The sequence below is a fragment of the Rattus norvegicus genome, chromosome 19 (genome assembly GCF_021556685.1).
Source record: "Rattus norvegicus strain SHRSP/BbbUtx chromosome 19, alternate assembly SHRSP_T2T, whole genome shotgun sequence".
Lineage (NCBI taxonomy): Eukaryota > Metazoa > Chordata > Mammalia > Rodentia > Muridae > Rattus > Rattus norvegicus.
This window is the reverse complement of record NC_141552.1, coordinates 72,119,528-72,147,201: the sequence shown is the minus strand read 5'-3', so window position 1 is coordinate 72,147,201 and position 27,674 is coordinate 72,119,528. Positions and strand designations below refer to the sequence as shown.

The following is a 27,674-nucleotide window of genomic DNA, read 5'->3' as shown; positions in this document are numbered from 1 at the left end:
CTACTAGCTTTTACACAAAATGTTAGGCATGATAGATCACCCACTTGATGTTTTAACTGCCTCATTCATTTTAGGGTTTGGTTTTTTTTTTACTGTATTTAGATATTCATTTCTAAATACAAGAAAAAGTACAAATCACTAAACATTAAATGCAAAAGGCACAGTCTTAATACCAATGCTTGTTTAAATTTGTCTCTTTTTCTCTCACTGAGGTAGTAAATCTCCCTACTAAGACGATATGTAACGCATTTGTTCCTTGGTACTGCCTACTATTAATTTCCATCAACAGCACTTCTTATATCATAAGAAGACCACTGAAATACATTTGGATGAATTAAAGAACAAGTGCTTATGCATGAGTTATGATGACCATGTTCAATAATTTGACACTGGAAAAAAGTGATGCTTCCATGTCACCAAATAGATTCCCTGCAGTGTTCATGGATTTTAACACATGCTTAAAAGTCACGTTATTGTCAAAATTATCCATGATGATGGAAAGTTGCACATAAGTTTCTGCTGCTTGGGAAAAGTACCAGTTAAGAAATTGTGTGTTGTAGTAGCAAATCACTAAATGTGTAACTCACAAGACATTGATTATTTGTGATCAAAAATAGTCCTTTCACCTGTACTCAGATTTCTATTCTGTTCTGTTGAAAAATGCTAACTAGCATAGTGCTAAGCACATGAATATATTTATATGTTGTTTTGATCATCATTTTGTAGAAACTGATACAGGACAGTTGACTGACGTCTTTAGAAGAGATATAACAACAAAAACCTGGTGTTACCTTAGCAAGAACACTTTTTAAGATCTACTTACGTTTTACTTATGGCTTATTATGGAGTTTAATTAAATATGGATCGCTAATGACAACAGAACTTATAAGTTATTGATACATAAGAAAAACTTCTTTAATTCCTTCTTGTCTTAATTTGAGTTTTAGTATTTATGAATAAATGAAGAATAAGCTATATAATTTTACATTTGGAGCTTTCCGATTGTAAAAATGATCCATAGAAATGCTTTTCTCATTATGGGAATATTTTAAAATGTGTTACAATTGTTTTCTTAGCTTGGAGTGGTGACACTTGTGAATATCAGAAGTTTAAAGCCAGTATGAACTATCTAATGTGTTCTAGATCAGCCTGGGCTCTGATAGTCTGCATCAAAACAAGAATCAGTGTCTGTTTCTAGCTAGTTAGGAAAGTCACTGTTCATTTTCCAATGCATAATTGCTAGCATGCATTTGTGGTAACAAGGAGAATATAACTGATAATTATTTCATTGGTAACTAATATCCCTCTTGATGTATACAACAATCCTAATTTCTCTGAGAGGGTGCTTCCTCTTGTTCTGTTGTTAGCACGTGATACGTAGGTACGTGATAAAACAGGAGCTGAAACATTCCCCCACCAGGGAACGTCTATGACTCATAAGACCAGGGACTGTGTATTTTCTCTCATATATGAAATCTAGGGGTGGGGAAAAAAGAATAAAGAGAACAAAGCAGAGAATAAATTTGGGGAAAAGGAAGGGCATGGGGAAGTATAGAAAAGGTAATTGGAGAATATGATCAAAGCATTAGATGTAAGCATGAAAATAAACCATAGTGATGTTCATTGTTTTACATAATAAATATATACTACAAATTTCTGTGTATTTGTTTTATCTTAAATATTGAATTTTTATTTAAAAAATGACACAGTTTACAAATTGTTCAGGTTCCTGTGCAAGTCAGAAGAGGGTGTCAGATCCTCTAGGGTTAGAATTAAAGGCAGTTGTGAGCTGCCTAAGGTGGATGACTGAGAAACAAACACCAGTCCTCTACAAAAGGCAACAAAGGATCTTTAACTATGGAGCTGTCTCTCCAGCTTCTAATATTAATCTTTAATAAGAAATTTTAAATAAGTTTCACTATACATATATGCCAACAACCAGAGAACAAGAGGTTATAGCTTGCCTTTTCAAAGTATTTTACAAATCTATTTTAATTTTACAGAGATTGGCAAAGACACAAAAAAGACGCCTTCAACATCAAGATCAAAGGAACCAGTGAAAACAGAATCAAAGAGTAATGAAGGTAAAAAAAACAGGCATTTTTTCAAGTCTATTGTGAATGTTTATTAGCTCCTCTAAACTTAAATATTGCACCCATAAGTTACCAGCTATCTTAGTTTCTTTTCCTATTGACGTGACAAAGCAACTTAAGGGAGAAAGGGCTTATTTTGCTTCACATGTTCAAGTACAATCCAGGAAGGTCAAGGCAGTAAGGACTTGAAGCAACATCACATGCACTACATGCTTAGTCAGAAGAGAGCAACAATAAATGCATGCATGCTAGTACTAGACGGAGTAAGTGTGTCAATCTCAGCTCTGCCTGCACCATGCCTGCCTGGATGCTGCCATGCTCCCACCTTGATGATAATGGACTGAACCCCTGAACCTGTAAACCAGCTCCGTGGCAGTATCCAGACAGGCATGATGCAGGCAGAGTTGAGAGTTCTACATCTTCATCTGAAGGCTGCTAGCAGAATACTGACTTTCAGAGAGCTAGGACTAGGACCTTAAAGCCCCCGCCCACAGTGACACACCTACTCCAACAAGGCCACACCTCCTAATAGTGCCACTCCCTAGCCCAAACTTATACAAACCATCACAATACCTAAAAATAATGCTATAAGCCAGTATGTATGTTCACATTGCATTTATTTTGTTAATAATTTGATGCAGTATAAAACAATAATAATCATAGTGAAACATGACATGATTTTGCATAAATAATATGTGCTAATAAAAAGCTTAAAAGAGAAATAGAGAACATTTCCTAATGCAGCATGAAGGAGATGGGTCAGAGAATGATGTTGTATTCATATAAGAAAATGATACCAGTTGCTAACTCAGATTCACAGAAACCACAGCAAAGAACCCAGGAAATTTAACCAAAAGTGTTAATGTACAATATTGTAAATGTATATCTTCTCCTGTCTTCCTTCAACTTTTTTCATAGGCATAGCATGACATAAATAAATATGATGTTAGCACAGTGTCTGTAATGTGGAGTTGTATTTTGTTAAACAATAGTGCAGAACTATAGAGGTGTAACACAGAGGATTCTTGTTTTCATGTATGCCCTGGTGCTGCCCTCCTTTTCTTCTCTCAGTTAATCCTCTTGGAAACATGCTCAAGACATATTCAGAAGCATGTCTCCAAGGTGATTTTAAGTCCAGTTTAGTTAGACACTAAAAATTAATCATCACTATAATGTCCACGAAACATGGTATCAACAGAGTTGGGAATGTCGAAGGAAAAAAAAACAAAACTTGTACATTATTTTTTCCTTTACACAGTATTCTAAAATGTTCTTTGTGTTTTTAGATGGGACTAAAAAGATTGCTAAAGGCATGAAAATACTTGGAAAACTGAAAGATCAATATGGTAAGAATAGTAACCTTTCAAGTCATATATTTATGACTTACTTAGTACTCTGTAGTAATAGTAACTGTGTCATTGCATAAGCAACACTTTTGTGAATTCTCTCTTATAAAGAAACCCTAGGATGTATTATGAGTAGAAATAAGATAAATAAAATGAATAGTTAAACTGAGACAATTAGAAAATAACCCATTCTAACCCGGTGCCACATCCATCTTGAAGTGTCTGGGGGAAATCCTTCTGATACTATTCCATTCACTTTCCATTTCTTGTTTAGGTTAAAGTATTGTGTTGATATTGAGGAATCAGGGCCTCTCATTGTTGAATGTGCTGAGAAGAGGACTATAATACACAGACCCTTCACTGCTAGCTTCTTTTACAAGATTAAGTTAATGAACGATTTCTTGCACTGTGCTCTATCAGTTACAGATTATTGTCCTGGATGGTGTTGGACACACTTGTCTTTGAGCCTATGAATGCTCTATCTATGATCAGTTTTTCAGAGTAGATTTCGATTAATGTCTTCATAGACTTTCCTTGCCTGAGTCCTCGTGAGGACACATGGAGAAAGTGGGTCTTCCCCTGTGGAGTGGGACTATAGACCCACAGAGTCTGAGGTTTGCAATATCATCTTCCAAGGCCAGCATATAAGCATGTGCTAGAATTGAATATTAATGGCAAGGCATGGCTTCTTTAACTTTGAATGTGAATGTTGAATTCTCATGTGTTATTAAGTCTAAACCAAGTAAGGACCTTTCACCCAATCAGTTTACAAATAAGAGAAAACTAGGACTGAAAACTAAAATTACTTAAGGTACGTATTCAAACTTGTTTTTTATTTTGCTCTGAAAATACTGGGTTTAAGGAGACATTTTTCCAGTGTTTTTGTTTAGATATGGTTGCTTTTAATGTTGCTTACTAATTACATGTTAACAACTTTTGAGTGTCAACGTTAGACACAGCAACAAAATGTTCCCATTTAATTCCAGTCGATTTAAAATACTTGTCTGTTCTATTATTTCTTCATCTGGTTGCTGCCAAAAACACCCAACAAAATCAACTTGCAAAAACAGGGTTTTGGCTTACAGTTCAAAGAGGGACATTACATCATGACAATAAAGGCCTAGCACCAAGAGTGGGAGGCCATTGAGCACATTGCATCTGCATTCAAGAAGCAGAGAGTGAACAGAGAAGTAGATCTGGGCCAACCTCAAGGTCCAACCCTTAGGGACTCACCTAACTCCATGAGCCTCCACATCCTAAAGATCTCACAGCCTTCACAAGCAACACCAACCAGGAACCAAGTATTCAAGCACATGAACTTGTGGGGATATTTCACATTTCACCTTTGTTAAGACCATATTTCTGATCAATTTATATGTATTTATTTGTCAGTGGTCAGAGTCTAATAAACCATTCCAACTTAAAATTTGGAAATTAGGAAGAGAAAACATTTGGAAATATGTTAATGACCAAATATCAAAATGAATAGTTGTATTCAAAGTAAAACAGAGATTGGATTAGCAAAGATGCCATTGTAGGATACACAGAGCAAAAGCAAAGATGATAACATACCAAGATACTTCATAGAAATTGGAGTAACAGATAAGTGAGCACTCTATATAATATATAGGAAAAGCATCACAAATAAAAATCAACACACAGAACTTGAGGCTTAATATGTATATATAATATTGTAGTGTCATTGGGTGACTTTTTAGCATTTGTTTCAGGGTTGAGTTCATCTGCAAGCAAGGATACTGGTCCAGGGATGATGCCGATAAGGTCATTCACAGGCAATCAAGGTAAAGAAAATACATTACCACGTAAGATAAGTGGTCGCTTACAGAAATTGTATACTATGAAGTTTTTATTTACTCCAATGAAATATTTTAAAATTCAGAAGATACACAAAGATTTATTATCATAGGCTGAATGGTCTATATACCACAGAAAGGTATTTCTCATGGGAGTTCTACTTCCTGGTTCAAAAATATGTCCCTTGCTGTGTCCTCAAGTGCTGGAAGGAACCAGCAGAGCTCAGGGATCTCTTAGGACAATACGAACAGCCCTCATGACCTAATGGAGGCAAGTACCATCACAAGGTGATTCCTATCAATGTGCAGATGGGGAACACAAACATTCCGAGCACAGCAAAGATGCATGTTAATAACACAACATACAGAGTCCTTTCTACACTGTTCCCTTCTCATTCTCTAGTTTCTCAGATATTATTATGTGCAGTGATAGGATCTACACAAGGATGCTTTATGCAAGTATTTTTCCTAAAAATTTTACCACAGCTTTTTGTTTTGTTTTGTTGGTTTTTTTTTCATATATGAAACTGAGTGAATTTTTTAAATTATTTTTAGATATATTTCTTTATTTAAATATTTCAAATGTTATTCCCTTTCCTGGTTTCCTATCCATAAGCCCCCATCCCCTCACCCTCCCCAATACAGGTGCCCCACCCCATTAACCCTCCCTTTCTGAACCGCTCCGACATTCCCCTGCACGGGGCTCCAACATTTCCAGAACCAAGGACTTCCCCTTCCACTGGTGCTCAAACAAGGCTATTCTCTGCTACATATGCAGTTGGAGCCCTGGGTCAGTCCATGTATAGTCTTTCAATAGTGGCTTAGTCCCTGGAAGCTCTAGTTGGTTGACATTGTTGCTCTTATGGGGTTGCAAGCCCCTTCCGCACTTTTACCCTTCCAGGGGGTCCTGTTCTTAGTTCAGTGGTATGCTGTTAGCATTGACCTCTGGATTTGACATGTTCTAGATGTGTTTCTCAGGAGAGATCTATATCTGGTCCCTCTCAGTATGCACTTCTTAGCTTCATCAATCTTATCTAGTTTTGGTGGATATGGATATATATATATATATATATATATATATATATATATATATATATATATATATATATATATATATATATCACATGAGGGCAGGCCCTGATGGCCATTCCTTCAGTCTCTGCTCTAAACTTTGCCTCCATATCAACTCCTATGGATATTTTTGTTACCCCTTTTAAGAAGGGGTGGGAGCATCTGCATTTTGGTCATCCTTCTTGTTGAGCTTCCTGTGGTCTAAGGATGGCACCTTGGGTAGTTCGAGCTTTTAGGCTAATATCCACTTATCAATGAGTGCATACCAAGTGTGTTTTTCTATTATTGTGTTACCTCACTCAGGATATTTTCCAGTTCCATCCATTTGCCTATGGATTTCATGAAGTTATTGTTTTTGATAGCTGAGTAGTACGTCATTGTGTAGATGTACTACATTTTCTGTATCCATTCCTCTCTTGAAGGGCATCTGGTCTCTTTCCAACTTCTGGCTATTATGAATAAGGCTGCTATGAACATGAACATAGTGAAGCATATGTCTTTGTTATATGTTGGGGCGTCTTTTGGGTATATGCCCAAGAGAGGTATAGCTGGATTCTCAGGCAGTTCAATGTCCAATTTTCTGAGGAACCTCCAGACTGATTTCCAGAATGGTTGTACCAGTCTGCAATCCCACCAACAATGGAGGAGTGTTCCTCTTTCTCCACATCTTTGCCAGCATCTTCTGTCACCTGAGTTTTGATCTTAGCCATTCTGACTGGTGTGAGGTGGAATCTCAGGGTTGTTCTGATTTGCATTTCCCTGACGATGACTAAGGATGCTGAACATTTCTTTAGGTGCTTTTTGGCCATTCGATATTCCCCAGCTGAGAATGTTTTCTTTAGCTTTGTACCCCATTTTTAATAGTGTTATTTAGCTCTCTGGAGTCTAACTTCTTGAGTTCTTTGTATATTTTGGATATTAGCCCTCTATCAGATGGAGGGTTGGTAAAGATCTTTTCCCAATCTGTTGGTCGCCGTTTTGTCCTAATGACAGTGTCCTTTGCCTGACTAGCAGTTTTATGAGGTCCCATTTGTAGATTCTAGATCTTAGAGCATAAGCCATTGGTGTTTTGTTCAGGAAATTTTATCCAGTGCCCATGTATTCGAGACTCTTCCTCACCTTTTCTTCTATTAGTTTGAGTGTATCTGGTTTGATGTGGAGGTCCTTGATCCACTTGGATTTAAGCTTTGTACAGGGCAATAAGAATGGATCGATTTGCATTCTTCTACATGCTGACCTCCAGTTGAACCAGCACCATTTGTTGAAAATACTATCTTTTTCGCACTGGATGCTTTTAGTTCCTTTGTCAAAGATCAAGTGACCATAAATCTGTAGGTTCATTTTTGTGTCTTCAATATTATTACATTGATCTACCTTCCTCTCTCTGTACCAATACCATGCAGTTTTTATCACTATTGCTCTGGAATACTGCTTGTGGTCAGGGATGGTTATTCCCCCAGAAGTTCGTTTATTGTTGAGTATACTTTTTGCTATCCAGGGTTTTTTGTTATTCCAAATGAATCTGCAAATTGCTCTTTCTAATTCCATGAAGGCTTGAGTTGGAATTTTGATAGGGATTGCATTGAATCTGTAGTTTGCTTTTGGCAAAATGGCCAGTTTTAGAATACTAATCCTGCCAATCCATGAGCATGGGAGATCTTTCTTTTATTTTTTATTAACTTGAGTATTTCTTATATACATTTCGAGTGTTATTCCCTTTCCCAGTTTCCGGGCAAACATCCCCCTAATCCCTCCCCCTCCCCTTCTTTATTGGTGTTCCCCTCCCTATCCTTCCCCCATTGCCGCTCTCCCCCCAACAATCTAGTTCACTGGGGGTTCAGTCTTAGCAGAACCCAGGGCTTCCCCTTCCAATGGTGCTCTTACTAGGATATTCATTGCTACCTATGAGGTCAGAGTCCAGGGTCAGTCCATGTATAGTCTTTGGGTAGTGGCTTAGTCCCTGGAAGCTCTGGTTGCTTGGCATTGTTGTTCTCATGGGGTCTCAAGCCCCTTCAAGCTCTTCCAGTTCTTTCTCTGCTTCCTTCAACGGGGGTCCTATTCTCAGTTCAGTGGTTTGCTGCTGGCATTCGCCTCTGTATTTGCTGTATTCTGGCTGTGTCTCTCAGGAGAGATCTACATCCGGCTCCTGTCGGCCTGCCCTTCTTTGCTTCATCCATCTTGTCTAATTGGATGGCTGTATATGTATGGGCCACATGTGGGGCAGGCTCTGAATGGGTGTTCTCATATGGCTTGAGACCCCATATGAACAACAATGAACAACAACCAACCAGAGCTTCCAGGGACTAAGCCACTACCCAAAGACTATACATGGACTGACCCTGGGCTCCAACCTCATAGGTAGCAATGAATATCCTAGTAAGAGCACCATTGGAAGGGGAAGCCCTTGGTCCTGCTAATACTGAACCCCCAGTGAACGTGATTGTTGGGGGGAGGGTGGTAATGGGGGGAGGCTGGGGAGGGGAACACCATATAGAAGGGGACGGAGAGGGGTTAGAGGTATGTTGACCCAGAAACCGGGAAAGGGAATAACAATCGAAATGTAAATAAGAAATACTCAAGTTAATAAAAAAAATAAAAGGCAACCCCTAGGATTGGTGAAAATATGCTCACATCTTTATCTGATAACGGATTGATAGCGGTGCTGTATTAATTGAGATCTAAACCTCAGGTAAGAACTAGAGAAAGTGCATCAATGTAGACATTACTCCTAAGAAGTTCTAGTAAGTAGTAGAAACCTGCATACCCACTCGATAGCTGCTATCACGAAGGGACATAGGAAGAAATGAAAGAAATGGAAACGAGTCGGAGGGACACAGGCCTACAATTCCAGCAGCTTCACACACGGAGGCTGGATGGAATTTTCAGGGCCAGCTTTGGCAATTTAGAGAGACACTTACTCAAAAATCGAAAACATAAAACAAAAAGTGGGATGGTTATGGCTGTAGTTTACTAGTATCACACTTGCTTACCATGCATGAATCCCTAGGTTAGAAAGGGATAAAAGAACAAATATTGGATGAGATGTCTAGAAGTTGTGACCGTGATCATGTGGTCCTTGAGCAACCTCCCTTTGACAGCCCTGACATTTACAGCCCTATGGTCTCAGGCTCAGTGACCCTCACCTACATTTTGACAGTGATGCCCTTCTGTGTATTAAAACACTGTGAGGGGAAGTGATTTTCTACCAGAACATCCAACTTTGGAGGGAAGGAGAGCAGCAGGTGCATTGTTCACACAAACACTCACCTAAGTGAATGGAAGAATGGAACATTTCATTTAATGCAAGAAATACATTGTATATATAAAAACATTAATTTCAGCATTTGTTTTCAGGTGAGCAGACATTGAAACTATTTAATATATATTTTAATTATTATATTTTGGGTTCTCTTTTGTTTGGAGGTTTTTACTTGGGCGAAGAGATTTTAAAACAGTCTTGTATAGTCAAGCAGGCCTCAACCTCCTTATATAGCCAAAATTGACCTTAAATTCTGATTCATCGACATCCACCTCCTGAACATTGGGATTATGAACACATACCATCATGCCTGCTATGCATGGTGCTGGGAATTGAACTCAGGGATTTATGGATAGTAGACAAGTGTTCCACCAACTGAATGATGTCTTTAACCCTCCACTTTTATTATTTGAAACAAGATATTGGTCTGTACACAAAGCTGTCACCAAATTCACTATTTGGGCCAACTTGGTCCACAAGTCTCCATTTACCTGCAGCAGAAACATGAGTAGGTATGTGTCAACACACCTAGCCCTTTTCCAGTATCCCTGACTTACACTTTTATAACTACCAGGCAAGAAAAACTCAGATACCTGTGTTGCTTAAGCAGCTTCATCAAGATTACTGTGCTTTAGAAAAGGGATAGAATTTGTCCTAACTTTGAAAGGATGAAGTTAATTTATTTTTAGTACAATTTAATGACAATTTTTCATTTTTCAGGGCAGTCTAATTATCAAACGTTAAAGAAACAAGGTGCTAAGCCTCCAAATACCATACAACTTTCGATTTCTTCTATCAAAAACCAGAAAAATAAAGGTAAAAGCCTCGCCATTGCACAAATGTACAACGTGCCACTGCATGTCACTCCCATTGCTTCGATTTGACAGTGTCCTCAGCCCGTGCGCCTTCAAACAGCCGGTGTTTGTCAGATCTCCTTCCTCTTAAGTATGATGCTCTGAACAAGAATGTGTCATGAATTAGTCAAGAGGTCTTACTGAAAGACCCTTATTTTTAATGTTTGTTGCAATTCCATCAGAAATGCAGCGAATATCTTTGCATACACTTTTATTTTGCTACTTCCATTTGTGTAAATAATATATGTGGTATTTGTGGGTTAAATTTTACTTTAATAGATATTCCCAAATACTCTTGAGAATGATTACAGCTAATAATTTTGCCAACAAATGCACAAAAATCCTATTTCCAGATACGTTAGTTAGCATTTGGGCTACTTTCAAAGTATGCTGTTCAGATGCCAGTACCATAAAGTTGTGATTTAGAGACTCTGGGGGAAATTTCCTGGAGTTATAAAGATCTCTTACAATGGAAAAGTCTCTTCAGAGACCTAAATCTCAGTATTTTATCCAACACTAGACTTTTTAATGGACCGAAAATATGACAGACATCAAATTATAGCAGTCAAAACAGGGATGGAAAGAGTACAGAAAATCCTTAGAAGAATTTGAAAGACATTTTTGCGAAAGTAGTAAAGTCTGTTTCCAACTTCATATGAAAAGCAGTTAATAATCAAAGTAGTGTGTAAAAGGAACAAGCTAGAAAGATTCATGCTTCATAATTTCCAAATATGCCTACCGAGCCATAGGCATAATGGTTCTGGCATTCAGACAGATGTCACATAGGCCAGTGAAATAGAAGAGGGGAGCCCACACGTAAACTCTACATGGTTAAGGGCATCAACTCCGTTCAACGGAAAAAGGGAGTCTGCCATACATGGTGCTGGAAAAACAGGATATTCCTAAGCAAGCAGCATAAAACTGGGCCTTTAGCTTGTACTATTTTCAAAAAATAGATCAGCATGTATCAAATAAACACAAGGGAGGACAGAATTATAAAAATATTAAAAGAAAATTTAGAAGAAAACATACATGATAGTAAATTTGATATTGTGGTTTTAAATCGGCCACAGAGACACATTCAGAAAAGGAAATAATATGGATAATTAGAATTCACATTTAAAGTTTTGAAATGTGAAAAGCTTTCACATCTTAAAGCATTTAAAGCCTTTCACGTACTTAGCACAATTAATATACACTCACAAAAAATGAACTGAATTAGCCCTGACCGGATGGCTTACTGGGTAAGGGCGTTAGTTTCACCAAGCCTGATAACCTGCGTCAATCCGTGGAACAAACATACTACAGAGGACAGACCTGGCTCTCACAAGTCATGCTCTGATATTTCCACATGCACGTACTCCTGGACTCATCCAGATGGATAGATAAATGTTCTTAAAGTTTTATTTTATGTGTCTATGTATGTATCTTTATGTGCATGTATGAGATACACCTATTTGCATACATGTGCACTCCCTGCTCTATTCTTTCTCCTTAGAAGTAATTGTTTGTGAGTATGGAGGAGGGTTGCATGTGCACATGTTCCTGTTTATGTGCATGTGCATGTATGTGTGTGCATGCATTCCTGTAGAAGCCAAAGGTTGATGTCCACATATCTTCCCCTGTTGATCTCAAGATTATTCTTTCTTCTTTTTTAATTTTATAAAATGTATTATTTAAAGAATGTTGAAAAAAATAAAAAGTACCACCCAATCAAATTAACCAGATTCAAAGTCTATAGAAGTCAATAAATTTCTTCACAGTGAGACTAGGCATTTGGAAGAGAAACTGTAGAGCCCCACATTAAATTTTAGACTTTAAGTATAAAACCCATTTTTCTGAGACAGAGCATCTCACCAAATGCAGAGTGAGATTATTTGGACAGCGAGCTTCAGGTATCCTCTTGTGCCATTGACCCAGCACTCAGATTTCAGTAACTTGCTACAGCCCTAAATGTTATAGGTAGGTGCTTGAAAGCTAACCTCTGGCCTGCATGCATTTGTACAGCAAGCACTTCATCTACTGTGCTGTCTCTCCAGTTCCTACTTGTGCCATCATGATAGACTTACATAAAATATCAACAACCACACAAGGTAAATTCAAGGAGAATCTACATTTGCAGATTAAACTGCCTTGTGTAAATTACTGGGGAGTTAGGAGGCTGGACATTAGAAAAGATTGATTGATTTTTCTAAGACCTGCACAATGGCAGTGTCATTAAACATGCTAACATAGAGGAGAAAAAAAATCTCACAAGGTCCCACCCCTAGACCAAGACCGACAGGAAAGTAATTCTGAGACTGCTGAGAGAGGGAGAATTGGCCTCTCACAGACTCGAGCACTTTGATTGCTTCTCCACTTAGTGTGGGCATCCCTGAGACCATATACATATTAGCCACAAAAAGCAGACATAACAGACCATATTTTTACATTTGCGCACATACGTGGCATACATAGGGTAAAAGGCTATTAATTTCAGAGTGGAAGCACCTGGGAAAGCTAGAGGGAAAGAACATGGGAAGGCCTCAAGGTAGAAAAGGAAAGGGGGAAGTAATGTAATTACATTATAACTAAAATGTACTTAGTGTATGTGTGTAATGAGTTGATCCTTGCACCTTTAAATTTTGAAACTAGTTTATTTAGGGTATCACTTAATTACCTTATTCTCAGTTTTGGAACAGCCTAAGCCTGAAATGATAGCTGAAGACAGTGTTGAACTTGATGATAATTGGACGACGGCTGATCCTCCTCCAAATATCAAAGTCATTAAAGGTAAAGGAATACTTTAATATGTGTCTGAAACAGAACTCTATATTCTGTTCCCACTGTTCCGATCTACTCCTATCCCTATTGGTGGTCTCTTCCTAGAACCAGCCTATATAATGAGCCCAAGGTGCTTTACCTGTAGAAATTTGTGTAGAAGATTTCATGATTCTTTTTTTTTTCATCTTTATTAACTTGAGTATTTCTTATTTACATTTCGATTGTTATTCCCTTTCCTGGTTTCTGGGTCAACATACCTCTAACCCCTCCCCCTCCCCTTCTATATGGTGTTCCCCTCCCCATCCTCCCCCCATTACCACCCTCCCCCTAACAATCACGTTCACTGGGGGTTCAGTATTAGCAGGACCCAGGGCTGCCCCTTCCACTGGTGCTCTTACTAGGCTGTTCATTGCTACCTATGAGGTCAGAGTCCAGGGTCAGTCCATGTATAGTCTTTGGGTAGTGGTTTAGTCCCTGGAAGCTCTGGTTGTTGGCATTGTTGTTCATATGGGGTCTCAAGCCCCTTCAAGCTCTTCCAGTTCTTTCTCTGATTCCTTCAACGGGAGTCCCGTTCTCAGTTCAGTGGTTTAATGATGGCATTCGCCTATGTATTTGCTGTATTCTGGCTGTGTCTCTCAGGAGAGCTCTACATCCAGTTCCTGTCAGCCTGCACTTCTTTGCTTCATCCATCTTATCTAGTTTGGTGGCTGTATATGTATGGGCCACATGTGGGGCAGGCTCTGAAGGTGTTCCTTCAGTCTCTGTTTTAATCTTTGCCTCTCTATTCCCTGCCAAGGGTATTCTTTTTTTTTTATTGGTTATTTTATTTATTTACATTTCAAATGTTATTCCCCCTTCTTAGTTTCCCCTCTGCAAACCCCCTCTCCAATCCCCTCTGCTTCTGTGATGGTATTCCCCCCACCACCCACCCACTCCCACCTGACTACCCTAGCATTCACCTACACTAGGGCATTGAGCCTACCCCTTCCATTGAGATTTCTGCCAGAAATTTTGAACACAAGAATGAACACTTAATGAGCATACACTCCAAAATTTTTGGCCCTAAATATTTGAGATAATTAGACTGCTTTTCTGTTGATGGCAGATAGAAAGTAAAGTATCTTATCAGATTAGGTTAACAGGTGCTAGAGAAATTATCGGACTAAGGAAAAACTAAGGTTAGAAAGAAGTTTCTGCCAATAAGCAGAAACAAAGTATAAAGGTAGAAGAACAATGAACATTCCACTAGTGACAGTTACTTTCTCAAAACATGAGTGATTCTGTAAAGCTTATGTTGTTATGATCATAAAAACATGTGAATTTCAGACACTTCAAAAGAAACCAGAAGGTAGAATAATGACCAAAAGAAAGATGAAAAACTTCTCAATCAGAGGTTCTATGGAGAAGGTCCTTCCCTAGCCTTCCTACTAAGAATCAGAAAATTTTTCATATATAAGGTCAGATTGTAGTCAAATTTGGGTTATATGGGTAAGAAGGCTAAAAGATGTCACTGCTACCATAATGCAAATGAGGTAATAAATACAGAATTAAAAGATTGATTTCATCATTAATAAAACTCATCATTAAGGCTGAGAAGGCTTCTTAGTCAGTGAAATGCTTCCCACATGAGGACATGCTTATGTTAAAAATTATCAAAAAAAAAGGTTTGGCTTTGTATTTCTTTTAAGTAAGTATTGTTGGTCACTTTTGTAACCCCAGTGCTGGAGAGACAGGGACAAACAGATCCAGTGATTTACTGGTCAGCCAACCTAAATTACTTGGCAAGCTCCAGGTCACCAAGGAACTGTCTGATATAAGACAAAGCCATGTATCTCCTGAGAAAGCACACCCATGGATGACCTCTGGTCTCTACACATTTTCAGACACATATATGCTTATCATGGGAAAATAAAAATTGAATTTTACAACACTTCAGGTATCATTAAATATTACTTTGCTATGTATTCTTTAATTATGCAAAAATGTAGATCTGTTCTTAGTTTACAGGGTATAACTAACCTCTGCATTATAGCATTTTTTTTCTTTTTTTTTTATTAACTTGAGTGTTTCTTATTTACATTTCGAGTGTTATTCCCTTTCCCGGTTTCCAGGCAAACATCCCCCTAATCCCTCCCCCTCCCCTTCTTTATGGGTGTTCCCCTCCCCACCCTCCCCCCATTACTGCCCTCCCCCCAACAATCACGTTCACTGGGGGTTCAGTCTTAGCAGGACCAAGGGCTTCCCCTTCCACTGGTGATCTTACTAGAATATTCATTGCTACCTATGAGGTCAGAGTCCAGGGTCAGTCCATGTATAGTCTTTAGGTAGTGGCTTAGTCCCTGGAAGCTCTGGTTGACTGGCATTGTTGTTCATAAGGGGTATCGAGCTCCTTCAAGCTCTTCGAGTTCTTTCTCTGATTCCTTCAACAGGGGTCCCATTCTCAGTTCAGTGGTTTGCTGCTGGCATTCGCCCCTGTATTTGCTGTATTCTGGCTGTGTCTCTCAGGAGCGATATACATCCGGCTCCTGTCGGCCTGCACTTCTTTGCTGCATTCATCTTGTCTAATTGGATGGCTGTATATGTATGGGCCACATGTGGGGCAGGCTCTGAATGGTGTTCCTTCTGTGTCTGTTTTAATCTTTGCCTCTCTCTTCCCTGCCAAGGGTATTCTTGTTCCCCTTTTAAAGAAGGAGTGAAGCATTCACATTTTGATCATCCGTCTTGAGTTTCATTTGTTCTAGGCATCTAGGGTAATTCAAGCATTTGAGCTAATAGCCACTTATCAGTGAGTGCATACCATGTGTGTTCTTCTGTGATTGGGTTATCTCACTCAGGATGATATTTTCCAGTTCCATCCATTTGCCTATGAATTTCATAAAGTCATTGTTTTTGATAGCTGAGTAATATTCCATTGTGTAGATGTACCACATTTTCTGTATCCATTCCTCTGTTGAGGGGCATCTGGGTTCTTTCCAGCTTCTGGCTATTATAAATAAGGCTGCTATGAACATAGTGAAGCATGTGTCTTTGTTATATGTTGGGGCATCTTTTGGGTATATGCCCAACAGAGGTATAGCTGGGTCTTCAGGTAGTGCAATGTCCAATTTTCTGAGGAATCTCCTGACTGATTTCCACAATGGTTGTACCAGTCTGCAATCCCACCAACAATGGAGGAGTGTTCCTCTTTCTCCCCATCCTCACCAGCATTTGCTGTCACCTGAGTTTTTTATCTTAGCCATTCTCACTGGTGTGAGGTGAAATCTCAGGGTTGTTTTGATTTGCATTTCCCTTATGACTAAAGATATTGAACATTTCTTCAGGTGCTTCTCAGCCATTCGACATTCCTCAGCTGTGAATTCTTTGTTTAGCTCTGAATCCCATTTTTAATAGGGTTATTTGTCTCCCAGCAGTCTAACTTCTTGAGTTCTTTGTATATTTTGGATATAAGGCCTCTATCAGTTGTAGAATTGGTAAAGATCTTTACCCAATCTGTTGGTTGTCGTTTTGTCCTAACAACAGTATCCTTTGCCTTACAGAAGCTTTGCAGTTTTATGAGATCCCATTTGTCGATTCTTGATCTTAGAGCATAAGCCATTGGTGTTTTGTTCAGGAAATTTTCTCCAGTGCCCATGTGTTCCAGATGCTTCCCCACTTTTTCTTCTATTAGTTTGAGTATATCTGGTTTGATGTGGAGGTCCTTGATCCACTTGGACTTAAGCTTTGTACAGGGTGATAAGCATGGATCGATCTGCATTCTTCTACATGCTGACCTGCAACTGAACCAGCACCATTTGCTGAAAATGCTATCTTTTTTCCATTGGATGGTTTTGGCTCCTTTATCAAAAATCAAGTGACCATAGGTGTGTGGGTTCATTAGGTTTCATGATTCTTATCAGAAGAATTCTGTGTGTAGATTACTCTCTACTTCTAACCAAGATAAGTTAGTTGATTTCCTTCGTGCCTTATGCCTTTCATTTTCTCTGTAATGTTCTGGAAGGAGAGTATATTACATCTCTATGTAATTCAAAAACTGGTGCAATCAAAAGTCAGCAATGTTTTATTGAGACATTGTCATACTAAGCAGCCACAGCAGGACTGAAAGCTGCTGTACAAACAGGCTAGCTGGAACTCATGGAGATGGACTGCCTATGCTTCCCGCTGTGCCAGCAACATCCACTGCTAATCACATTTTTATAAAGCTAGTTTGTCTCTGTAGGGTAGAGTATATGAACGGGGTTGTTGTAAGTAGAAAGTGTATGTTTTTACTAACCACACACTCATCTGTATACATTCTCTAATGACTGTAATTACTGTGAAATCATGAAAAACTGCATAATTCTCAGCACTAGATTTTATGAATTGAAAATATAAACAATATCAAACTACATTGGTTATCTGACACCAGCACAGAAATTAACCATAGCCTGCAGAAAAACCCATAGAATTACAAAGATACCTTACCGGAGTAAAAAAGTCCATTTTAAAATTTACATGGAATCATCAGAGACTGTAACAGTCTAAGTAATAATGAAATACTATTTATATAATGAAACTAACCAATGAAAACTAACAACGTAAGAGAACCACTTCATAATGTAATAAGTAATTGCCTGACTGCAGGCTGGGAAAACCTCTCACTGCTCGATTAGTTTCCTGACTTAAGCTCTTACAAGGCACATTTATAAAATATCACCTACCAGCAAGCATGTATCAAATAGTCTGCTTGTGCTGGTTAACTGCCCTACATAAATAGCTGAGGGAAGCTGTGTGCTCAGAAGGATGTTATCTCCATCATCACTGGCTGGTGCTGTTCTCGTTTTGCAGAGCTATCTAAAACTTTGGACTTAGATGTTGGAGATATTCAATCTTCAAACCTTCTGGTCAAGACACCATCTGCTACAAAGAACCCTGAGAGTAAAGGTAAATGGAAGACTTTAATACAGATGCTTGAATTAAAATATTCCTTCTCCATTTCCAACAACCAGCCAAATTAGGTTACAAGCCTGTGTGGAGGGCTTTGTCTTCCAGTATGGTAAGAGGATAACCCAGCTGAAATGGTGGGTTTCCTTTCCTTCTCACAGCTTGAGATTTCTGCTTTATATTCCCAAGTGAGAAAATAGAACACTTAATCTATAGTTCCTCTTTCTGTCATCCGTACATTTCTGTTGCTGCAGCTATAACCAATACTACTATCAACGTCACTGTACTCTTCTATCCTCCCACTTTTACATGGTAGAGTGTGTTAGTTGGGTGGCTGGATGAAGAACATGTGTGCTTTCAATTTTCATAGGTACCCACAAATACTTTGTATAATTACCGTACTGAATAGTGGTGGCAATAAAATAATGAAAAACTATATGCAAGTATCAAAGCCAATATTAGATTCTTCTGTGAGTCATTCATACCTCAATAGTGTGTTGTTTAGTCTCCATGAGTTTCTGTGGTTTCTCTTACCATTATCTACTTTTATCCCATTGTGATTAGATGGAATAAAGGATATTATCTCAACTTTCCTACCTCTGTTGAGACTTACTTCATTTTCTAATCTGTTGATATTTCTGGTAAAAGCTTTATCGTCTAATTACAACAGCTCGTAGTCATTAGTGCTTTGGTGAAATGTTTTATAGATGTAATTTAGTTTGTCTAATTTACGATATCATTTAACTCTAGTGTGTCCATGTTGATTATGGATTCTTTGTTTTCAAGACAAGATTTTTTTTCTCTGTAGTCCTGGCTGACCTGTTACTCACCATGTAGACCAGGCTGGCCTTGAACTCACATAGATACCACCTGCCTTTGCCTCCTGAATGCAGCGATTAAAAATATGTGCCACCACACCCAATGTTGATTTTGTGTGTGTGTGTGTGTGTGTTTATCTTTGTGTGTGTGTGTCTGTGTGCGTCTGTATGTGTGTGTCCATATGATATTTCTAATGGTAAAAAATGGATATTTAACTCACCCACTATTGCTGTATTAAAATTCATTTGTGATTTTTGCATCTTGTAGTATTTGTTTTATGGAATTGGGTGTATATGTGTTCAGAATTGCTATATCCTTTTTCTTAACAGGGCCCTTCAAATAAGATTTAATTAATTTTTCTGACAGAGCAGTAAGCTTTGCGCAGTGGTAGTATCGTAGCCAATGAGGTTTATCCGAGGTGCGATTGTTGCTAATTGAAAACTGACAGAGCAGTAAAACTTTACAGAGTTCAGGAGTACTTAGCCCCATATATTCTCTATGGAAATTTAAATAGGAATTAGTTTTAAATATATCATTATTGATGCTTCCTAGATAGCAACCAAAGTTGCCCCTTGTTGCATGTAAAACATAAATACAGTTTGAATCTACGAGAGCCCATCACAGGCATTTAGTAAAATAAAATGCCATGATGTTAAAATCAAACTCTCATGTCAGAAAATAGCATAGACCAGTACAGCCCTATCATTTTTATCACAGTGGCTTTTTTCCATCTACACTTTGACTCTCCGATCTACAGGGAAAGGATAAGCATCCAACTTTGGGTCTAAGCAAGAGCACCAGGTGCACATAGCTCACATGAGCGCTTGCCTGGGTAAATAAAAAGTTTGAACATTTCATTCTTGTGCAAGAAAATACATTATAGAAACTGAGAAAACTTCAGTAAATTTTGCCAGCCAGCTCTGAGAAATGACTAACAGACTCACATTCTACGTTTTAATTTAGAATTCATCCCCAAGTGAAGAGATATCGAACCTGTATTTTATTATATTTTCTTTTTAACTATCACCCAAATACATGCACTATACCATATCTCATTAGCTCTCTTCCTTTTTGGACTTTATGTCAACTGCTATTTGTTAGTGTAAGAAAGGCTGATGGAGAAAATAAACTATCTAAAAAACTGTGTCTTAGTTACTTGTAGATTCATATACTGTCACACTGGTATCTTTTAAAGTTTCTTCCCCAACCTTTGTCTGTAGCAATCCCACATACTATTTGAGGCAACAGTGCTGCATATAACAGGACTGGAGTCACACTCAGTATGTTGGTAGACTGGCAAGCAGATAATCATCTCTATACCTCAGCCTCCCTCATGCTGCAGTAGGCCTCTCCCAACTCTGCTTTCTTATCATCTGACAAATACTTATATAATCAACTTCAGTAAAGTATCAGGTAAGAGGCAAGGCTGAAAAAATGTCTCTTTCTGCCTGTTTATCAAATGCCTGAATGCTGAAAGGAAGCTGTGTTTCAGTAGCTGATATATTTCTAGTACCACTGAATGATTTTGTTTTGCTTTTCAGAGCCATCTAAACCCAGCAACTTGGTCAAGGAAGATTTTCAAGATACTCATACTCTGGACCTGTCAACCTCTACTATAATGAAACTTTTGTTTAAAGGTAAAGAAGCCACTGTCATTCATACATGGGAAACAGAATACTGTTATTCCCCCACTGTTTCTATGTACCAATACTTCCAACCTCTAGGCATTCCCATCATACAGAGAATATTACAAGCACAGAATGTGTTCCAGTATTTTTTCTATAAATAGACAACTGTGTGGAGGACTTTGTGGTTCTGCACAGTAGCAGATGTATCGATTCCCCCTTATCTCTAACCCATGTAAATTGATGTGTTTCCTTCACCTCTTACGTCCTTAGTATTCGTCATGACATTATGAAGTATGGTTGATTGTAAGAAGGGAAGAGAAAGGTAAAGGACACCAGAGAGTAATAATAGGAAGGTGAAAATAATAATAATAATAATAATAATAATAATAATAATAATAATAAATGCAATAATAGATCTAAATTTAAGTAAAACTGAGAAATATTGTCACATTTTTCTCTTTAACAAATTTTGCAATAGCCACCTTCATGTGAAGCTATGATGTAAGCATGAGAGAAGCCAACCCCACATTACAAACATGTAACGCTTCACGCCCAATGTGTGACTATGGATAAGTGGAAGGAAGCCAAAGGGAAATGCCGTTTACAAGTGTGTGAGAAAGAACAGTTCTGTGGGTGCAGCCTGTAATCCCAGCTCCTTGGGAGGCTGATGGGTGATGGCTGACCAATCACATTCAGTCAACACAGCAGGGTGAGACCATGCCTAAAAGTTGTCAGAAGCAAGATGGTGAGATGGTATAGCTTAGGGGTGGAGTTCTTACTTCGCATACAAAATGTGCAGGTTCAGTCCCCAGTGCTTGAAACAAATAAAAAGGTAGATCAAATGTGGGCAACGTGGCCAAGAATTATGACAGGGAATTTGGGGTTGCCAGGAGTTTATACGCAAGTGAGGTAAAGCCACTTGTTCCCAGACTGATGGAAGTTAGTTCTTCAGACCCACATGGTAGAAAACATAGAACTGGATTCTGCCAGCTTTCCCCCAACACGGACAGTTTGTACAAGGTGTCAACTGAGTTCCAGTGGTATTGGCAGCTTCCCCCATGTCAGCCCTGCCATCTGCAGCAGAGGTAGCCTCAGTCATCATCTACATTTTAATTCTCGAATCAGAGAGAAAGTATAATGGATTCCTTTTGTGTGCTGAACATAAATGAAGAAGGATAAATGGTTGTCTACAAGAACTTCCAACTTTGGATCTGAGGGGCAACAGACACACATCACTCAAACAAGCACCTGCTTTGGTGAATGAATGTGTGAACATTTATATTTGTGCAAGAAATACGTTGTAGAAAGCTTTTACATGTAAATTTGGCCAGCTGACTTTGAGAAATGACTCTCTAACAAACCTATATTCTAGATTTTATTTCAGGATTCATCCCTAAGTAAAGAGATACTGGATCTGTATCTTACTGTGCTTTCTTTTTTAACACATTTCCAAATACATACACCATATCATTTGTTATCTATTATCTCTACTCCTTTCTGCACGTTTTCACTGTAGAAATGTCAGCTTCTATTTAAAAGGAGAAAAAGGCTTATGGAGAGGTTGAAGTGTACCTGAAAAATTGGTATTTTAGTCACTTGTGGATGTGTGTGTTGTCATACTGGTATCTTTTTAGTTATTTCTCATACATGTGTATATGACATTTCTAGGCGTTATTTGAGACAAAGACATAGAATATAGCAAGAATGGCGTCACATTCAGTAGCTTGACAGGTTGGCAAGCAAATAACCATCTTCCTGCCTCAGCCTCCCTAGTGCTGAAAATGAAATACAGGCATGTGACAAGTCTCTCATCACTATTTTGATATCTGACTTATCCTCTGATAGTACCTTTACTAAAATACCAGATATGATGCAGGGCTTATTAGAAGAAAGTCTATTTGTGCTTGTTACCTGTCAACATGAATTGTTAAGAGATGAATGTGCTTCAGAAGTGGTTTATTTGCAGTACCATTGAATGACATTGTTCTCATTTTTCAGAAGAAGCTAAAATTAGGAGCTTAGAGAATAAATTAAATAAAGGATCAAACATTCTGCACAAATCAACCTCTCTTATGAAGAAGTTTCTTTTCAAAGGTAACATAGTCCCTGACATATAGATGTGTAAAACAGAACTCTGTTCTTTTCTCACCGTTTCTAATTTCCAGTGTCCTCAACAAGTGGACTCTCTTCTTAATCTCATTGTATTTTTACTATTAAATTGTTCTTATCTTCCTTATTTTTTCTTTACTTGACTTATTCTATTAAAATGAGATATTAAATATCAGCCAAGGCTGATTCAGACAGAATCTATTCATGGTTCTTCAGTGTCATAGCTGATTAGACACTGCCTAATAACAACATAGGTAAAAGACAGGCTGTCTTCAGAAATCATAATTGAAAGACCTTGTTCTCATTTTTCAGAGCGATTTAAGTCTAAAGAGAAAATAACGAAAAGAAAGATTGTTGATAAAAGTAAACACCCTCTGCCCATGTCAATCACCACTACAAAAGTTCGAAAAGGTAAGGGAGTGTCTGCAGCACAGATATGAGCTCTGTGCCCATCCTACTGTTTCTACCCATCTCCTAACCTCCGCTGAGCAACCAATACTGTGGGCATAGCATTCCATGCTGGCACATGTAGATACATTTGTATCCTTCATCCCTTACATCTTACCTTTTTTGTAGGATACTCTTAAGGGAGAAGGTGCTGTCACTTCTTACAATGCCCTCTAAATCTTTAGTGTTAAGTCAAGAGTTGGCCATCAGAGCTGTGGTGTCATTGTTATTAATTGTCTTACTTGCTTATGTTTCTATAAAATATAAGAGTGTGTGGTTGCTGGATAATGGGTATTTTAAGAGACTGGCAGTTTATTTGAAAATTACAGCTAATAGTTTTGCCAGTAAACAAAAACCTATTTCTAATTATCTTCTCCAGAAATACTTTAGAAATTTGAAATGTGAGTGTTGACTTACATTGTTAATAGTCATTGCAATACTACATTTAAGAAATAAAGTGTTCTAGAAAAGTGCCTAGAATCGCAACAATATTTTGCGGAAATATGAAGTAGTCCATATGAAAATTCACATGAACCTTAGAGATCATAATAGTCTAAATAATCAAAAAAGAGAGAGATAGAATAAAATAAAGACTTTATAACTTCAAAACTCACTAACAAGGTACAGCAGTGAAGGCATCATGATTCTGACTTGCACACAGGTGGCATTTTCTTGATTAATGATTGGCCTACTCACCATAGGTGATACCACCCAGGCAGGTAGTCCTTAGTTGCATAAGAAAAGCAAACTGAGTGAGCTGTGAAAAACAAGCCAGTAAACAGAATTCCTCCTTAGTCTCTGTTCCAGTTTCTCTCTCAGCTCCCTGCCCTCCTTGTGTTTCTGCCTTGGCTTCTACCTATGAGTGAACGATTAGACTCTATAAGTCAAATAATCCCTTTCTTCCTTTAATCATGGTCTTTATCATGCTTTACTCATGGTCTTTATCACATTAATAGAAAGAAAACTAGAACATAAGGCTAGACAGTGTCTATTCCAGACTCTTAAGTTTGTACCTAAATACTTGAGAACACCTACTTGCAGTATAATGAATGACTTTGTTCTCACTTTTTAGGGAAATCTAAAATTCGTAACTTAGACAAGTCAATTATTAGAGGAAAAAGTCTTCTGAACAAATCAACCTCTGCTATAAAGAAACCAGTGCTCAAAGGTAAGGAAGTTGCTGGCATCCTGATTCGTGAAACAGAACTCTTTCTTTTCTCACTGCTTCTATTTTCCAGTAACCTCAACCTCTGGGCCCTTCCAACATACAGCAAATATTATGAAAACAGAGTCTGCTCCAGTATTTCTGTAAATAGACACCTGTGTGTGTTGGGGTGGGGGTTGTTCTGCACAGTAATGTGATTCTATGCAGATTTCTTCTTGCTTCTGACCTAGGTAAATTTGTCTCTCATATCCTTAATATTCTCCATGATGTTCTGATGTGAAAATGATTGAGGTTTCTACACTAGTTCCTTTTTAAGACACCCTTACATTTTTGTGATCATGACTACAATCAATGATGCAATCATTCAACACTACACATTTTTCTACTGCCACTTTGTGTGTGGGCAGTAGTTGCATTCAGGACATGCCTGCCTTTAACTCAATATTAAGATATATATATAGATATATATATAGATATATATATAGATATATATATATATAATATCTTCTACATATCTATCCTAGGATGAATGTAATTTTTAGTTTTGACAGTAAGTACATGAGAAAACTGTTTCCTGGTTCTTAGCACTAGACACGTTAGGAATTAAAAATGTTAAAAACAATAAATTATACAAGTCAGTTGACAATAGCATAAAAAATTACCTAAAAACGATGGTAAAATCCCTAGGGCCTCAGCAATAAGTTGTAAAACTGGAAAATTCCATGGGGAGGAGGGGAGGTTGTAGAGATGGATCAGTGTTTTTTGTTTGTTTGTTTGAATATTTTTTATTTACAGTTCAAATGTTATTCCCTTTCTCTGTTTCCCGGCCATAAGCTCCCTATCCCATCTCGCTCCCCTTCTTCTGTAAGGGTGTTCCCCCTCCCCAACCACCCCACTTCCACCTCTCACACACCCCCGACATTCCTCTACAATGGGGGCTCCAGCCTTGGCAGGACCAAGGACTTCTCCTCCCATTGGTGCCCAAAAAGGACATCCTCTGCTACATATGCAGCTGGAGCCATGGGACTGTCCATGTGTAGTCTTCGGGTAGGGGTTTAGTCCCTGGGAGTTCTGGTTGGTTGGTATTGTTGTCTTTATAAGGGTGCAAGACCCTTCAGTTCTTTCAATCCTTTCTTTAATTCCTGCAATGGGGACCCCATTCTCAGTTCAATGGTTTGCTGCTAGCATTTGCCTCTGTATTTGTCTTGTTCTGGCTGAGACTCTCAGGATACAGCTATATCAGGCTCCTGTCAGCATACACTTCTTGGCTTCATCAATATTGTCTAGGTTTGGTGGATATACATACATACATATGTGTGTGTGTGTGTGTGTGTGTGTGTGTGTGTGTGTGTGTGTGTGTGATGGATATATATGATGTATCCCCAGGTGGGGCAGTCTCTGAAAGGTCATTCCTTCAGTCTCTGCTCCAAACTTTGTCTCCACATCCCCTCTTGTGAATATTTTTGTTCCGCCTTTAATAAGGAGTGAAGCAGAAAAGACTACACTCTGCCCACATTTCTGACTCCATAGGAAAACACCTAACGCCATCTGGGACCCGGATGAACAGGGGCTCCAGGAAAAGGCATCGCAGGCCCTCCTGGTTGTCGCCGCCCTCACCGAGAGCTCAAAAGCAGCCCTCCACGAGCAACGCGAGCAGTGGGACCACAGGTAAGACCAACTTTTCTGCTCCAAGAGACCTGCCTGGTGGATTCAGGACACACAGGGGCAAAATTCCTCTGGGACCAGACACTTCCGGCTTTTAGCTGGAGCCCCAACTCCACTGATCCCGGCCCACAGCTCACTGCTCCCAAACCCCCTGGGAGAGAGAGCTCACCACCCAGACAGGTGGCACTCCTGAGACTGCAGAGTGGGAGAGACCACCAATACTGCCCATCCTTGCCCACATCCCTGTCCCAAGAGTAAACTGTTTATGGCCTCTAGGAAGCAGAAGATAAGGGCACTCCAACAGCAGATCCCCCACAGTCCAGAAACCACCCAGAACTTAAGTGAACCAGTCAACAGTTCTCTGCACACAAATCCCCTGGGAGGGAGAGCTAAACCTTCAGAGGGGCAGACAAGCCTGGGAAGCCAGAAGAGACTACACTCTGCCCACATTTCTAACTCCAGAGGAAAACACCTAATGCCATCTGGGACTCTGGTGCATGGGGGACTCCGGGTAAAGGCAACACAGGCCCTCCTGGTTGCAGCCCTCATGGACAGCTCAAAAGCAGCCTCCCACTAGCAACTTGAGCCACGGGACCATAGGTAAGACAAACTTTTCTGCTCCAAGCGACCTGCCTGGTAGACTTAGGACACAGGCCCACAGGAACAGCTGAAGACCAGTAGACAGGAAAGACTACACTTCCAAGGGCAGAACACTCTGTTCCCATAACTGGCTGAGAGAAAACAGGAAAACAGGTCTACAGCACTCCTGACACACAGGCCTATAGGACAGTCTAACCATTGTCAGAAATAGCAGAACAAAGTAACACCAGAGATAATCTGATGGTAAGAGGCAAACACAGAAACCCAAGAAACAGATACCAAGACTACATGGCATCATCAGAGCCCAATTCTCCTACCAAAGCAAACACTGAATATCCAAACACACCAGAAAAGCAAGATCTTGATTTAAAATCGCATTTGATCATGATGCTGGAGGACTTCAAGAAAGACATGAAGAACTCCCTTAGAGAAACGCAGGAAAACATAAATAAACAAGTAGAAGCCAATAGAGAGGAATCACAAAAATCCCTGAAAGAATTCCAGGAAAAAACAATCAAACAGGTGAAGGAATTAAAAATGGAAATAGAAGCAATAAAGAAAGGACACAGGGAAACAATGCTGGATATAGAAAACCAAAGGAAGAGACAAGGAGCCATAGATAGAAGCATCACAAACAGAATATAGGAGATAGAAGAGAGAATCTCAGGAGCAGAAGATTCCATAGAAATCAATGACACAACGGTCAAAGAAAATGTAAAACGGAAAAAGCTACTGGTCCAAAACATACCGGAAATCCAGGACTCAATGAGAAGATCAAACCTAAGGATAATAGGTATAGAAGAGAGTGAAGGCTCCCAGCTCAAAGGACCAGTAAATATATTCAACAAAATCACAGAAGAAAACTTCCCTGACCTAAAGGAAGAGATGCCCATAAACATACAAGAAACCTACAGAACTCCAAATAAATTGGACCAGAAAAGAAACTCCTCCTGTCACATAATAGCCAAAACACCAAATGCACAAAATAAAGAAAGAATATTAAAAGCAGTAAGGGAAAAGGGTCAAGTAACATATCAAGGCAGACCTATCAGAATCACACCAGATTTCTCACCAGAGACTATGAAAGCAAGAAGATCCTGGACAGATGTCATACAGACCGT

General features: G+C 38.9%; 1 protein-coding gene and 1 pseudogene across 16 annotated transcripts in view; both read left to right on the top strand.

Annotated features, from left to right (window-relative positions):
- Ccdc7a (coiled-coil domain containing 7A) overlaps positions 1–27,674 on the top strand; it is a 410,770-nt gene that overhangs the window by 325,638 nt on the left and 57,458 nt on the right. For all 16 annotated transcript variants that reach the window (XM_087595057.1, XM_087595068.1, XM_087595056.1 and 13 more), the window contains 11 exons: positions 2,004–2,084; positions 3,380–3,439; positions 5,170–5,241; positions 10,304–10,399; positions 13,108–13,209; positions 18,025–18,120; positions 20,481–20,576; positions 22,566–22,661; positions 22,989–23,087; positions 24,196–24,291; positions 25,819–25,956. In XM_087595057.1, the coding sequence (XP_087451183.1) occupies positions 2,004–2,084; positions 3,380–3,439; positions 5,170–5,241; positions 10,304–10,399; positions 13,108–13,209; positions 18,025–18,120; positions 20,481–20,576; positions 22,566–22,661; positions 22,989–23,087; positions 24,196–24,291; positions 25,819–25,956 (1,032 nt within the window). The remainder of the gene's footprint in view (positions 1–2,003; positions 2,085–3,379; positions 3,440–5,169; positions 5,242–10,303; positions 10,400–13,107; positions 13,210–18,024; positions 18,121–20,480; positions 20,577–22,565; positions 22,662–22,988; positions 23,088–24,195; positions 24,292–25,818; positions 25,957–27,674) is intronic.
- Positions 19,313–19,464, top strand: Rnu4-86-ps1 (RNA, U4 small nuclear 86, pseudogene 1; annotated as a pseudogene).